At 45.1% G+C, this 15,360-nt stretch overlaps 1 protein-coding gene across 1 annotated transcript; it reads left to right on the top strand.

Moving 5' to 3' along the window:
• Window positions 1-1,806: 1,806 nt before the first annotated feature.
• Window positions 1,807-14,972, top strand: ell2 (elongation factor for RNA polymerase II 2). The gene is made up of 12 exons (XM_086116783.1): window positions 1,807-2,301; window positions 4,547-4,594; window positions 5,825-5,949; window positions 6,042-6,205; window positions 8,600-8,859; window positions 9,016-9,140; window positions 9,508-9,580; window positions 9,672-10,341; window positions 11,182-11,257; window positions 11,432-11,603; window positions 11,739-11,783; window positions 12,658-14,972. Exons 1-12 carry the CDS (start codon window positions 2,128-2,130, stop codon window positions 12,772-12,774), a joined length of 2,049 nt encoding a protein of 682 aa, XP_085972909.1. The 5' UTR covers window positions 1,807-2,127; the 3' UTR covers window positions 12,775-14,972.
• The last annotated feature ends 388 nt before the right edge of the window (window positions 14,973-15,360 follow it).

Raw genomic sequence — 15,360 nt, 5'->3', positions numbered from 1 at the left:
GGAATGCGGTTGAAGAGAAATTGTAATTCAACAACACGCTTAACGGTTAGGTTAGGACTGGAGCTATTCCCCGAGATACTTTGCATCACAAACGATTTATGTGGTGTAAAAATGAATCTGTCATTCAAATTTGGTGCATATGTCTTTTTTTTTATTAACTTCAGACGGTAAGCATGACAAAAGTTGACTGTTAGCATGACGCAACAACCATCATTCGCATTCCTGTGCACAATTACTCATTTTACAGCACAGCTGAGAACTTGCACTGTTGCATGTTTCAAAAGAAGAACTTGGAAAGTGTTTCAGGAGTGGCCTTCCTACTTCTATTTGACTAGCAAAATTGACAAATCTCATTTTCCTAAGCAAGGGCTAACTTTGCACATCTGAACAATATAATTCGGAGATACGTGGCACTGGAGAAAAATACGGCCAACTCCATTTGATGAACGCAAGTGACTCACGTCTTCCTCCACATGAACAAACAAAATATTGTCTGCACTTGAACAAAGAGTGAGTCAAAGCTTCTATTGGAGGACACCGTTGGGTATCCTGTCAATAAAAACATTCTCAAACCAATGAGACACGTTTAATTGTTTGTACATCAGGTAACCTGTGATACAAACAGGAAGACGCCTGGAACTAAACACACAGTATTCCATATTAGCATGTATTTTTTTTTTTTAACGTTTGATGGCTCTGCCGATGTAAATAAAACGACTTGAGATTTGTGCCCATCACCCAGAGTTTCAACTGGCTTTATTAACTCACGAATGTGCGTGTGATGTTCTTTTTAACACCCATCAGGACACATATTACTCAACAACACGGGCTTTGAAAACAGAGCAAGTCCCCAAATGCTCCAATATGACAGGAAATGTGATTGGGTTCTAGAAGTCTTCAGTCAAATTCAAGTCAAATCCCTTTAAGTGATGGAAATACACATGTGTGCTTGTGACTTGTCCCGGGGTTGGGTGGGGTGAAGATCCATGTTAATCTGTTGGATTCACAGAGGTCTTTCCACACCCAGCCTGAGGCTATGACACACCAAAACACGCCACTCTAATCTCTTGCATTGGGGGGCTGCTACGAGCAGATAGTGAAGATGCAACTCACTGCCTGGGAGGGGGGTTGGTGCCCATTGTGCCTACCTCATATTATGACTCGTGTCACTAAAGGGAAGTACATCATCCTATCGCGTCATCGGTTTAGCGTAATGGGTGTACAAATATCACATCAAATGCACTAGTGCTTGACTTGCTAAATAGTGGAAAATAAATATCCAATGCGGTGCATTTCCCCAAACTGGGGTCTTTCATGAACTCATTCATTGTGCTTGATTGGGCTGAAATGTTCCCCCAATACTTGCCCACCACACGTGCTTGTCCATGTGTCGTGTATTAATGTGTGCCTCTTTGTTGTTGTTGTTTTTTTTCTTCTCTAAATCCATACTGTGCTCCCCTTGCAGAAGCTGAGTTAGGGGTTGTTTTTTACCCTTCCCCCCCTTCACTTACCTTTTTTTCTTTTCGCCTGCGAAAACGGTGCTTTAAAAGGCCACTCAGCAGACTCGTTCTGTCTGGTCATTGTCTCTTTTTCTGGTTGTGTCTGTTCCATTTCGTGGAATTCTGTGGTAAAATGACGATCAAGTTCTTCCGATTGTTTCGACAATGCATTGAATTAAATCAATCAATTACAGAGTCTGGCCCACTGAGTGTAGAGCCTCTCTCGAAACAGCCCAGAAAACTATCATCATTATCAGTTCAATCTATCATGTCAGTCGTACATCACTGCAGGCAAGGGGCAGGTTTACCAATGTTGGGGAGTGAGTGTTTACACTGCAATTGGATATGCGCGTACTTGTTTTACATTTAAATCGATTTGAAATAGCTCGAAAGACTGGTACCGCAGTGAGTAAGGGGTTGTTATTGTTCAAGCCGGTGCTAACGTACCGCACAGAACTCGAAAGAGCACAAGCGCTAATGCAGAAAACGGGGGGCAACTTAGAGGCCAGCGCGGCGGCAGAAGCGAACAAGTAGCAACCAATCGCGAGGAGGCAGCCGAGGAGAGGAGGAGAGCGCCTTTAGTCCCTCCCCGGGCCGCTAAGGGCTGAGAGGGGAGCCGGTGTGCTAAATGTTCTCGCCTCAGAGGGACAATGGTGGAGGTTTGCTAAACATGGCGGCGCTCTCCGAGGATGGGAGGTACGGATTAAATTGTGGCCAACACAGCACAGGCAGAGTCACCGTCCTGCACGTCAAATTGACCGAGACGGCACTGAGGGCGATCGAGAGTTACCAAAATTGCAAGGTGAGTGAAGTGTCTTCTTTTCGATTGGAAATGACACTCGATTGACCACCAATTGACACTTTGCTGGGAAGCCCGACTGCCACGCACTGCTAAAGCTATTCGGTTAGCTCGGTTTGTTGGCAGCGAAAAGAAAAGCTCAAACGTCGACCGTTTTAGTCCGGGGTCGTGCGATTGATCAACGGGGAACGATGCGTGTGGCTTTGCACGATTGTGGCGATTGAGTTTTAGGAACTGTCAAACGTCGTTTAACCAAGAAAATCAGTGGTAAAGTGGGACGCTCGGAAAAGCTTTCGTTAGCGGTCTGTTCGTGAAGGCTTTAGTGCTGCGCTGGACAGACCACCATCGAGCCGAGCAGTCCATTTTCTTTACTTACCATTTCCATAAACAAGCAAATGAGATTTGACGAGCTTTGAAATACTTAGAATGTCATTAACGCCAGGGCGTCGCCACAAAAAGTTAAGACAAACACAGCTCGAAAAGAAAAAAACTTGTTTACCAGCGTTAATTTATTTGACTTAATCAGTGTAAAGAGCTGATGAAGTCAGCCAGAGTATAAATTACTGCTCGCTCAACTTTTGACAACGTCGAGGAAGTTTTAAGCAAAAATTAAGTTATGTATTTGAAGTTTCAAATGATCGACGTTGCAGAACAAGATGGACCGCCAGGCTGCTCGTGGCTCCTAAAAGTGCCACTTTTTTTTTTGTTGGCAAGAATGATGATCATGTATGAGCAAGTGCCCCGGGGGGTTTACTTGGTTTGCTGAGTCATTGAAATTCTTTTACAAGTTGGGAGAAGAGAAGGCTATTGGTCTCCGTGTTATTTTATCTGTATATCATCTGTCTTATTCAACATTTAGTTAACAACAAGGGTATATTTATGTTAAATTACATTTAAACAAAATTGCGGACTTACTCTTGCCACGGCTCCAGACAGAAGAAAGAATCTGTTAACTTGGTGTGCTATTTGAGTAAAACTTGGTGTACTATTGGGTTAAACTTGGGTCACTGCCCAAGTGTAGATATATTTAACTAATCTTGAACCATACACTCACGGTGTTACCTCACCGAGTTGTAGATGCCCTGAAATCTACCTGAACTAAACTTTGGTAACAACAAAACTGTTACATAACACTGACAGACCCTGTCCGGACCGATGGACCCAAGCTGAGTGGAGTGTTCAGTGATCTTTTTGGCACCGATGTAGGTCACACATGCGACACAATGGGGATTTTGCTCCCGTGGTCAAATTTTGGAGAGGAAACAATGCAACATCCCGGCCCTTTAAATGTGACGAAACGGGGTCATTGCTCGGTTGAAGGAATTCTTTGTGCGTAGTGGGTACTGCTCCCGACCTAATTGGATGTGGTGATGTCTGTGTGCACACCGTGTGCTTACCGTCTCTTGCTGATTGGGCAACCGAACCTGCCTGCGTTTTGTTTCTTGCCCTCTGGGCAGTATGTGTTGCAGCTGAACCAATGCTGCGGAGGCTGGCTATCTTTGTTTTTCTGTGGTGATCTGAAATGTGATCAGAACTGGTTGGTGTGCGTAATAGTGGGGGAGGGAGTCAGTCAGTGGCTCGGGGAGTAGAAGTTAAACAACCACGAAATGGATCCTTCTGTCCCGTAGAGGGTATACACGTATCTTTGCTTATCTCCATGTCGGAGAGGGCAAGTCATCTAGAGATGCTTTTGTAGATTGAAATGCAGGTTCCCCCTGAAATTGGTTGACGTAACCGTTTTAGAAGTCTTTGCTCCAGCGGTGAGCGAGCCGGGAGTCCCAATGGCTCTCTGTCCTAACCTACTCTGTAATGCAGCAGCGAAGCCTCCGCATATTTGTGGCCGTGGACAGCGGCCCAATTACACATTAAAACCTATATAAAACAACAAGCTTTTCTGAAATAGCTTCTGGCAAATATGTTCAGCTCTTTGCTTTGAGAAGATGTAGCATCACGCCTTATTTTGGAGTTGGTTTATTTTCTAAAATGCAGAGTATCGAGAAATACGTTTTGTTGCTGTTGGGCTTAGTTGCGTGGTCTTCTTGGTGCGACGGGCCCCGAAGGCTCTGCTGCTGCCTCAAGACGTTTCAGGTTCCTCTGCGTCAGTCAAATTTGCCGCTGCTTCTCCTGAATTTGGGTTTGTCTCCCCCCCGCTAACCTGACTCGCAAGACTCTTCCAACTGCATTTTACACTTGTGAGATGTTGCACGGGATTAACCTGCACCCCCCCCCCCCCCTTTAATTTTTGCAGGATGTATCCTCTTTGCAGCCGACCATACAATTCAAGGGACTCCAAGGGGTAAGAATATATCATTGTTCAGAATATTTTCTTTTCATTTGGAAATACTATGTGGTACCAGCGAGAGCACATATTCATGTGTTCATAGTCTCGCTTAGTCAAGTTAATCATCTGCTTACCTGCTTCTGTTTTAGCACTAATCTATGCTATAAGTAGTCGGTAACTAAACATGGCCGTGCTTATTCATGGAGTATTTATACAACGCTTTATAAGAGACCGTGACGTGGAACAAATACCCCAAAATTACATAAGGCATTGATTCAGAGATTGATAGTCCCTTCATTTGAAAACTTTCATAGATCAATAAATGCATTTTCCATTATGTAAAAAAAAAAAAAAAAAACTTAAGATGATCCTGGTGTTCAGTTTTGTCACTGAACTACCCACCTGTCAGTTTTCACATCCTGATATGGAGCTTCACGAAACTCATTATGTGAGAAAACCTTAACTTATTCACTCCCAAAGACGTTTTTAAACGTCTTTTCAGACTTGGTCTAGAATTGGCTGGTACTTAAAAAAAAATCACTTTTCCCTTGAAAAAGCAACAGTTGGCCCAAAACACGCTACAAGCGAATGAAATCATCTGTGAACCGATTGGCTGGCTGAAATTGCAAAGCATTTGTCGCATGGTACACATCCCTGGAACAGGTGAAGCTCACACCTCGTTTACGCCCAGGTGCTATCTGATCAATCCTCCGCCCAGCTATTAAGTGCCTTCTGAGGAAGTTCCGACAATGCCAGGGTGTATCACAAAACCACGACGCATGCAAATGTGCTTGGACGCAGTGTGATTACGGGCCGGGGCAGTAAGCGTGCTTCACAATTGGCCCAGTGTCTGGGCGCTCTCAAACTCTTGGACCATTTGGATTCACCAAGCCAACCAGAATCAGAATCAGAATCATCTTTATTGGCCAAGTATGTAGAACACACAAGGAATTTGTCTCCGGTATAACACGCTGCATTAGTATCATCGTAAACAACAAATCATTGAACCATTTTAGAGTAACCAGTAGCAGTATTTGTAGTACAAGAAGAGTGACTACGTCAGTGACTGTTTAAGGAGTTAATGGCTAGAGGGAAGAAGCTCACTCTCCCTTATTTTTCCCAGTCCCAAGTAAACATACCGGATTTTGTTTTTAATTAGTCTTTTACACAAACCGAACTCCGGTTCATGTTGGACCTTGTAAAATAAATTGTCCATGTCCCCCCCCCCCATGTGGATTCTTTCAGCGCATTAAAATACCCCGGACAAATTCTTCCTCTGATGCCTCCCACAATTTTGATTTCTACCTGTCTAATGTCGGCAAAGACAACCCTCAGGGAAGCTTTGATTGCATCCATCAATATGTTTCAAGGTAATGACGGAACTCCCCTCTTCTTCCCGTCCTCCGACACTTTGCCAGACGCTTTGTTCACCGTTTCCACGCGTGCCTCCTTGTCTCTCCAGCTCAGGGGCCTCTCAGCTGGCGTTATTGGCGACGGTACAGGACAAGGTCACAATATGCGCGACGAATGACTCCTACCAGGTGACCCGGGAGCGCATGACCCAGGCTGTGGAGGACACGCGCGAACGTGGGACCAAAGTCATCAAACCCGGCGGCCAGTACAGAGGCAAGGCCCTTCCAAAATTCTTCAACACACTGCCGAAAAAAACCTTCTCTGGTCTCTAGATCTGATATTTACAGATGTCAGATTGACTTCGCAGCCCGTCATCTGCTCTCCATCCCCATTTTAGGGGCTGAAGAGGTTAAAGCGGACACGCCTGACTCAATTCGAAGCCTTTGTCGTCGACTAACTAAGCTATTCGGCCGTCTCGGTCTTTCCGAGATTTAACAGTCGGACTGAAGCCGTTGGTGTTTCACTGACACCTGCCAAATGCTGCTTGTTTTAAGCATGTAGCCATTACAAGCAGTCAGGTCCGCATTTAATGGCTCCTTCCTGTTTACAAACATGTCTAGGCATGTTTTCACTTGACCTCATAAAAGATGAATATTGCGTGTTGCTCTCATCAACCGCAATCATTCAGCTAGGTAGGACAACGAAACATCTTGCTTCAATCATTTCGGAGGCTAAGCGTACCTTTCCCGTTGTAGTCATACAAGCAATAATTTTGACATATGCAAATTATTTTTTGGGGGGGGGGGGTCTCGCCGCTAACCCTTGTGTGGAACTCGCATGCACACCTTGACAGGGTAAAGGCTCACCATCATCAAAAAAGTTAATCATTTATGAATGTGTAGTTTTGGAAAATCCTGAGCCAAAATTGAAATTGACTAGCGGGTAAACACGGGGGGCCGGCGTCTTCTGGAGCTTTTCGAGGATGCTACAGAGGCCGACGGAGTTTGGCTGGCTGCGCAGGTGCTAGAATGGCATCGGTTTTTGCTCAACGCATTCCAGACATTGCAGTCTTGGGCGCTTTAACTTTCAGCAGTCGGGCAATCAAGATGATGACCTGATTATTTATAGCCGCCGCCGCCAATATGCTTTACGACGCACACTGACATTTAGATTGTGCCTTTATTTGACTGTGTTATTTTGCATTATATGACGATGGATAATTTGACTAATAATTAACAAGGACCGGGGAACATGAGCAGTGAGTGCGACACTTGACTGGAACAAATGCACGCCACGTTTAAGCGCACAAGACCCGTGGAATAGAAAGCTAGGGCGTGTTTGTGTCTGGATGTATATTTATTAGAGCTGTCAAACGATTAAAATATTTAATCTAATTAAAAATGCAGCTGTCATAATTAACTCAAATTCGCAAAAAATTAATCGTGATTACTCACGCATTTTTTATCGTTTCTGAATTTCCTTTTATATTTTTTGTCTTATTTTTCCCCATTTTAATGCTCTCATCAACATGCAATCATGAATACGTTTTCTATGTGCAAAATGCAAATAATTACTGAAATAACAATTTCGATTTTCAATTTTACATGAACAACAAGTGCTGTGGCTCAATGAACAGATGGAGACCGCTACATATATTTTCGGATTGTGCTGTCCTTGTTACCCGATGGACAGAACAAACTACGGTTGGAATAAGAGATGCGCCTGCATGGCAAGCTATGTCAGCAGGGGCGCCGTTTCCCATCAAAAGCAAGAGAAAGCACGGACATGAGCTTAGCGTCGCTATAGGGACCAAGCTCAAAAGTGGCACGTCTTATCTCACTATTCTTATCTGGGTCTGTTTATTCGGGCACGGTTGTGTACACGTCTCTCCAACACGTTATACTGTCCTGATTTTGGTACCGTATACATTTCTCCATGGCACCCTGTCGTAACGTAGGTGGAAAAAGGAAGTGCGCTAAGCTCGCAACACTTGAAAATGACACACACACACACACCACCACTAACAAAAATGGGCATTTCAATTTAACGGACAATTGGCTGTAAAGGACGACCAAAGCACACATTGGGTTCACACAATTCAAGAGCAATGTATACAATCTGCTAAACAAGCTTGAAAACTCCTCTGACTTGTTTGAAAGGACTCTGGGGATAGATTTGCTTTAACACGGCAAGATAGGAACTGGGGAATGTGAGTGAATGCTGACATAAGGGGCGGTTTAAAAAAAAAAAACTTGTTCGGGGCTGCTTGTTTGTGGAATTGGCATTCAGTTAAGTAACAAATGGAGCTTTAAGCATCTTATTTAATTGCTGCCTACAGTTTAAGGTCTTTTTTTTTCTTCTTTTTCAATCAGCAGAATCTTACCACTTAGTCCCCGCTTTTTGACACAGAGGAAGGAGGGAGAGTGTTTCCTCTCACTAACCTTTTAATCTCATGAAGAGCTTTAGAATTTCATAATGCCAAAGCACCAGGCTCAGCAACATCCGCGAGACCTTTCTATTCCCATCACTTTTTCGAAACCACGTCACTGCCGTTTCTTATTGCAGCGTAATTACCGAAGTCCATGGCCACTGTTTTACAGAAGATGACGCCAAACACTTTGACACAACTGCTCTACATGGCTCACAATAAACTCTCTCTGTCTCTAGGGAAGCAAGTCCATGTCCGTAAACCAGCGCTATCCACCCCCGAGGTCGTCCCGGAGCGCAAGCGATCAACACCCATCAACCCAGCCAACACGATCCGCAAGTGCCTTTCCAACAACCCGGTCTCCCAGCGGTCTTTCCGGGACCGCATCGTTCACCTTTTGGCGCTCAGGTCCTACAAGAAGCTGGAAGTGCTCGCCCGTTTGCAACGGGACGGCATCAACCAGAAGGACCGGAACTCCTTGGGGACCACCCTGCAACAGGTGCAGTCAAGCGTCCGTTTGGGGTTTTGAAGATTTCTTTGGCTTTTCAATTTGCATGGCGCAGATGTGCGTCCGCCGACAGGATATGTGCCGTTTCTGAACATTCTGCTTTTGTCCTGCAGTCAACTTGAAACTTTCATGGTCTTTTCGAAACAGGTGGCAAACCTTAACCCCAAAGACAACACGTATTCACTGAAGGACTTTGTTTTCCGCGACGTCCGGAGAGACTGGCCTGGCTACTCGGAAGATGAGAAGATCCAGGTGGAGCGCATCCTGACTCGGTAATTTCTTGGACGTTTAGACTTAGCAGCCTACACTTTGCCGACTAGGGCCAGTTTAAATTGTGGCTGCGAGGTGGACTAGCTACAGTATATGAAACAATACTCCTTCATCTGTATCGCACATAACGCATGCGATTTTAAACCAGACCAAAGTTAACATCGAATTTAAACAGGTTTTTTTTTTAAATGCTAAAACTTTCATTCAGCAGCTTGAGATTAAATGCTTGGATAATGTTGCTCTCATTTGCTTTATTGTCTAGGCCATATCACCTATCCTTTAGAATTCCCTTTTTTTTTTGGATGTGGGGGGGGGGTATTGTACAGGCAAGACATTTTCTCTCACGTCACCTTTTTCTTTCTTCAACAGCAAACTAGGTCTTTCCTCTGAGGCGCCCTCCTCAAACACTTCTCCCAAAGACAGTTTACCTTCATCTCCTCGGGTACCTTTTTTGTTGACAAACACTGTGGCACAGCGCAAGCATACACGCCTCCAGCCTTCGGCATAAATACGCTCCGTTTCCCCTTTTGCAGAAGCGCCAGCCGGATTTTGACTTTATAGATCCTTTGGCGCCAAAGAAAGCCCGCATCTCTCATCTCAGCAATCGCGGGCCGGCCACATCGTCGTCAGAGCGCCGCGAGGATGACGAAAGCTCGGGCCCGAAATGCTCTTCTCTGCCCTCCGGTGTCATCTTGGGCCCTCCAAGCCATCTCCCGATTCCCTCTCACCCTCCGGCGCCCTCTCACCAGCAGCCTAGCCCAGCCTCCAGCTCCAACTCCCCCAGCACGCCGGAGGGCTGCGGCACCCAGGACCTGCCCGTGGACCAGAGTTCCTCCTGCAGGGAACCTTCGCCGAGTTCCTCGTCATCCGATCGAGCCTCGCTGCAGCGCTATCAGCCCCCGATCCCGCCGGCCGCGCCGCCCGCCTCGCCGGGCCCTCCGCCCTGTACCTCACTCACTGTTACCTCCACTGTGATCAGCAGCCCTCCCCTGCCCACCAGTGACGACAAGAAGTTCAAGAAGAAGTCCAAAAAGCACAAAGACAGGGATCGCCAGCGGGACAAAGGGAAATGGACAGAAAGGGGTTGCAACAGTTCTCCGAGTGTAGTCGAGCAGGCTAAGGAGAGTCAGAAATCTAAAAAGAGGCAGAATGCTGACGACGACAGAAGAGAAGCTCCGGACAAGAATCCTCACACGTATCAAGGTGCGTTTGTAACGATGACCTCCTACAAGTCCGACGTCTCCCCATTGCATATTTGATTTCATTCCATACCTGAAATGTTCATCTGTGAGCTCTTTTTCCCGTGCATTTTCCACCGCCTCACATTTATTTGAACTTCTCATACGGCCTTGCATTTAATAATTAACTGGAAACTCAAGTTCAGAATTCAGACTCGCGGCTCAGTGCTGTCTCCGAATACGATAGCAGAATAACACCATCTTTGTGTCAGTATCGAACGCTAACACTTGATACAAAGTCTCTTCAAACCAGGCCTGTGGCAGTAAAAGAACACACACAAAAAGAGCCAAACTTGGTGTAATGGTACGTACTCGGGCGTGCCCTATGAACCCACGCATAGCGTGGCGCTTCTCATAGCCTCCAAAGTCCAAAGCTCTCAAGAGAATTTAATAAAGACCTAAACACAAAGATCCTCATAAAGGAGAAAGCAGCTTGAGGTGAACCAAAGTATGACTTGGGAGCTCTAGATGCGGGTGTGAGCGTGACGGTGAGAAAAAAGTAGCACCTCGGTTTGAAGAGTTCAACATTTTAATGGTTAGCCAACACCCAAGTCTAATGCTTTTAATTGCACAAACTAAAAAAAAAAAAAAAAAACATACCGGGTAAAACAATAAAGCTCACGTTGCTTTCTTTTTTCTTTTAATAGGACTTCATTATGGCCGCAGATCATTTAGTGAAGTATGATCATTGGCCACATGTATGTGGACAAACGCATTCAAGGGACGGACGGGTTGGACCAGATTCTCAATGCCAACAAATCAGACATAAAGCAATGCATGGTCAAATCAAACACTTTCCTTTCAGACTCCCCCGAAAAAGAGAAGAATCCGGGCCAATCTACTGTATTCTCATCCACCATCGAGGCGCCAGACTATGAAATGTAAGTTGCCCCGGCAAAGCATCACTTTCAAATGAAAGCAGTCTGCATGTTGGAGCGCAGCTGGCGGAAACTTGAAGTATGAAACGACTTAAAACAAAAGTGCAAAGAGATCACACCCTGCCCCCGCCCCCCTCACTGATAAAAACATGGAATCTATGACGATGGCCTTTCTAGAAAATACACGGCACTGGTGTCCACGGAGCAGAGACAGCACTACAAGGACGACTTCAATGCCGAGTACGACGAGTACCGCTCGCTGCACGCCCGCGTGGAGAAGATCACGCGCCGCTTCACACAGCTGGATTCGAAGTGCCGCAAGCTGCCACCGGGCACCAAAGAGTATCAGGTCATCCTTTTCTTATTTATTATTTAATTTGGGGGGGGGGGGGGTCTTTCATTTGATTTCCGTGACATGCTGCAGGTTGATACAAGCAGAAGCACGCAGCCGGCTCACATGAGTTGTTTCATTTTGTTTTTGTAGAAGGTGCAAGAAGAAGTCTTGAAAGAGTACAAAAAGATGAAACAAGTAAGCAACTACAGTGTGACACCTCTCAAATAGTGGACCCCCCACGCTCCACCTAATGGTGTTGCCCACTGAAAACAAATAAGCACTTCACCCTTCAACCACGCCTCCTTTTTTTTCTGCTCACGGAAAAGAAACTAGCAGTAAATTGACTGGACGATACGCCCAGACAAAGACAATCAGGAACCATTTGCTCATTTTTTGGAACATTGTGAAAGGTACAGAAATCTTTTACAAAAACAAAACCAAGATTTAGAACCAAAGTGGTGGAACTTTGGTGAGTAGTGAAAGGTGTGAAGCTATGATTTGACAATTTAAGAGAGTCCGGCTTAATCAATACAACAGTTAAAAAGCTCATAAAAATCAATGTTATTAAACCCTTACGAAATGGATAACGACCGGTAAGACGGTGATCCGCAGAAGAGGTTTGAAATCATTTATGAATTATATTCGAGGCTCAAAGGTACATTTGAATGTGACCGTTTTTTTTATGTAAAACGGAGCAGAAAATACAAATCCAATTCCAACGAAGTTGCAACGTTGTGTTCACCGTCAATCTAAACGGAACACAATGATTTGCAAATCATGTTCGACCTATATTGCATTGAATACCCGACAAAGACAAGCGAGTTAATGTGCAGACGGATACACGTTTGACTATACATTGTGTATGTGAGCCACGCCAAGTACCTTTTACCTAAACCTTTCAAAATGTGTCCAAAATCAGGCCTCCCGCTGACTCCTTAACCGTAACGGATGCCCGGTCCCGAATGCAGTTGCCAAAACGTTGGGCCACGAGATAATATCTCTTGAGCGGTGTGCTCGTTCATCCGTGCGCACGTTGTGGTCTCACGCGATGTATCTGCTGTGATTCCAGCACAGCCCCAACTACCACGGGGACAAGCAGCGCTGCGAGTACCTGCACAACAAGCTGGCGCACATCAAGCGGCTGATAGCGGATTTTGACCAGCGACGAGCCCAACCTTGGTGCTGAGAGTCCTCTCGCCACATCACTGATCAGTATTGTGAATGGAGTGTCCAACCAGGACAGGGGAGGGGTCCAACTGGCTCTTATTTATTACCGCCCCCACGGTTGGTGTCGGTTTCTCCTTTGCTTATTTGCCTTTATCCCAATGTCCTCCTTTCATTCCTTCCCTTTCCAACCTTTGATTCCACAGGCTGTGTTGTGGCCTGAAATGTTCTGAATCCCACTTTAGCCCCTCAGTTTTGGACACCCCTTTTTTTTTGGGGGGGGGGGTCCCTTTTCATTCTTACAGGCCCTGTGGATTTTTTCCACAAGTAGGGGCTGCATGAAGAGCAAGTGGGTTTTGGTGGACGAGTGATCTCTTCTTTCCTTTCGAAGGACTTTATCTCGCATAAATTAGAAGTATTTTTGAGTTTAAGAGAAACTATTGACTTGTATTTAAGATAAAGAAAATAAGATCTATTTATTTTGGGACTTGTAGTGCAAAAGAGTCCGCAGATGATTTAACTTTTAGTAAACAATGCAAAAACAAAACAAGTAATGGGCCTTATGTGTTTTGACATTGTGAAGCCATTTTGCACATAATACAGATCCAGATATCATCACTTGGCAAAAAAAAAAAGTCTCCCCTCCTGCCTCACTGCTGTCTTCTCGTGCTGCTGGAGGTCACGTGACGCGGGGCCAAGTGCGCGAACCAACTGCGAGGATGCTAGAAGGGGAAATGAGTGAGCTGATGTCTTTATTGGATTGTAAACCGTTCTAATGGCCATGTGGGGTGTTGAGAAAGAACTTCATGGTAAAGACCTCCAAGGGGGCAGTATTCACCCCCCCCCCCCCCCCCCCCGCACCAACAGTGTTGATGTCAATGGTGCATGATGGGTGCCTTAGGGTGGTTATACTCAGTGTTGGTTCACCCCTTTGGTACAGAGTCTCTACTAAGGAACTATAACTGCCTGGCAAAAGGCTGTGGATGTATGTATGTGCGTGCGTGTGTCGGAAGCAGAAAAAGAAGGGATGTGAAGCCTGGAAGGTGTGTTACAAGCTGCACGAGTGCGCGTTTGAATGATTGTGTGAGATTGAAAGAGGGGTGGGGAGAGAAAAACAAAACCAAAAAAATGTGAAAACTGAAAATGAGATGGGGGGGGGGGGGAGGAAAAAAAAAAGCTGCTACCGTGTTTGACCAGCCAGAGCACTCGGGATCAATCTGGCTGGAGTAACAAATGAGACATTTGTCGGTTTTGACTTGCCTCTTGCGCTTTGCGGATGGGCTCCTTCGCCAAGGTCATCCACCAGAGCACAAGCATGTATTAGCAGGTCAAATGTATTTTTGATCGCTTTGAGTTCTGCCGAGAATTGATGCTTCATAGTGGTGTTCAATGAATGCATTCTGTGAAAAATGAAAATATATTTTTGAGTCTTTGTTAACAAGGGAACGTTTACAAAACCTGTGTTTGAATCTCGGTCATTAAATATACTTTTCTGGTTCACCCGCATGGAGTAGAATTTCTGATTGGGAAATAGCGGGTGAGGTTATTTGGCCACTGGCAGGGGCACCGTCATGAAATTGTCCCTTTGGTCCATGCCGCTTCAGTGCTACAAATTGAAAATGATCTTTTCTAGGGTCCCTCTCAGTCAATTGTCATCGCTTTCCTCCCCTGGCCACAGATGGCGAGAGAAACTCAAATCACTCTGCTCTTAAAACTGACACCAAGTCGTAATCGAGGTTATTAACCAATGATGGGACGAGTCAGATAAATTGAAATTCATTCCATTCCTTCAAAAATGCCTTTTGGTTGGCGGTCAAAATTCACAAATTCCTTGTTGATGAGACCAAATCACCACTTTTATGTTTGAGGTGTCGCAGCGGGCGTGGTGTTTTCATTCTACTGGGTCCACCTGAAACTATGCAGAATGCAAAGGCTTTTACATTCTGTACATTTGGTCCACTTATGTCAACCTCAGCAACCAAAGAGATGCTTTCATTTAAAAAAAAAATGGGAGCTTGAAATGTTCTCGTGACCTCTTGTTTGAAGGGGATTCAAGTCTTACATGAAATACCGGGATTAAGAAATGCCCTGGCACTATTCAGCCATGGTTTGAAAGAAAAAAAGATAAAGAAAATCAAGTGAATTTTGGATGAAATCTATCCTGCCCAACTGAAAATATAAGACATTTCAATAAAATCCACTTGGTTTTACCTTCAATAATTGTGTCTTTTGTCGTGTACCATTTGAAATTGAAAATGGACAGGTTCCTTGTGAGTGTTTGCAGAGGAAAGGAAAAGAGGGACAGACATCCCTTAGTGTCGCGTCGTTTGTAAATGTTTCACTCAATAGAAGAAATCTTTGGCGTGAGCGTGTCAGCTGGGAATGGAAATGGAACTGCCCACTCCTAGGAACTACGTACCTATGTGCGGCCAGTGTGCAGGTGGTAAAGGACTTCACTGAACTTGGCTCGCAAACGAGACCAGGTCAGTCAATAAACGTACTGTCACGTTTTGTTTCCCTGGTGCATTTAAATGAGCATCAATTATATGTCTATTTTTAGACGTAATCTTGTATATATTTTTTCGCCTTCACTGCCATTACAGACCGT

This window comes from Hippocampus guttulatus, chromosome 8, assembly GCF_054856545.1.
Source record: "Hippocampus guttulatus isolate MCC_2025c chromosome 8, RoL_Hgut_1.0, whole genome shotgun sequence".
In the NCBI taxonomy this organism is placed as follows: Eukaryota; Metazoa; Chordata; class Actinopteri; order Syngnathiformes; family Syngnathidae; genus Hippocampus; species Hippocampus guttulatus.
This window is presented reverse-complemented; position numbering and strand designations above follow the sequence as displayed.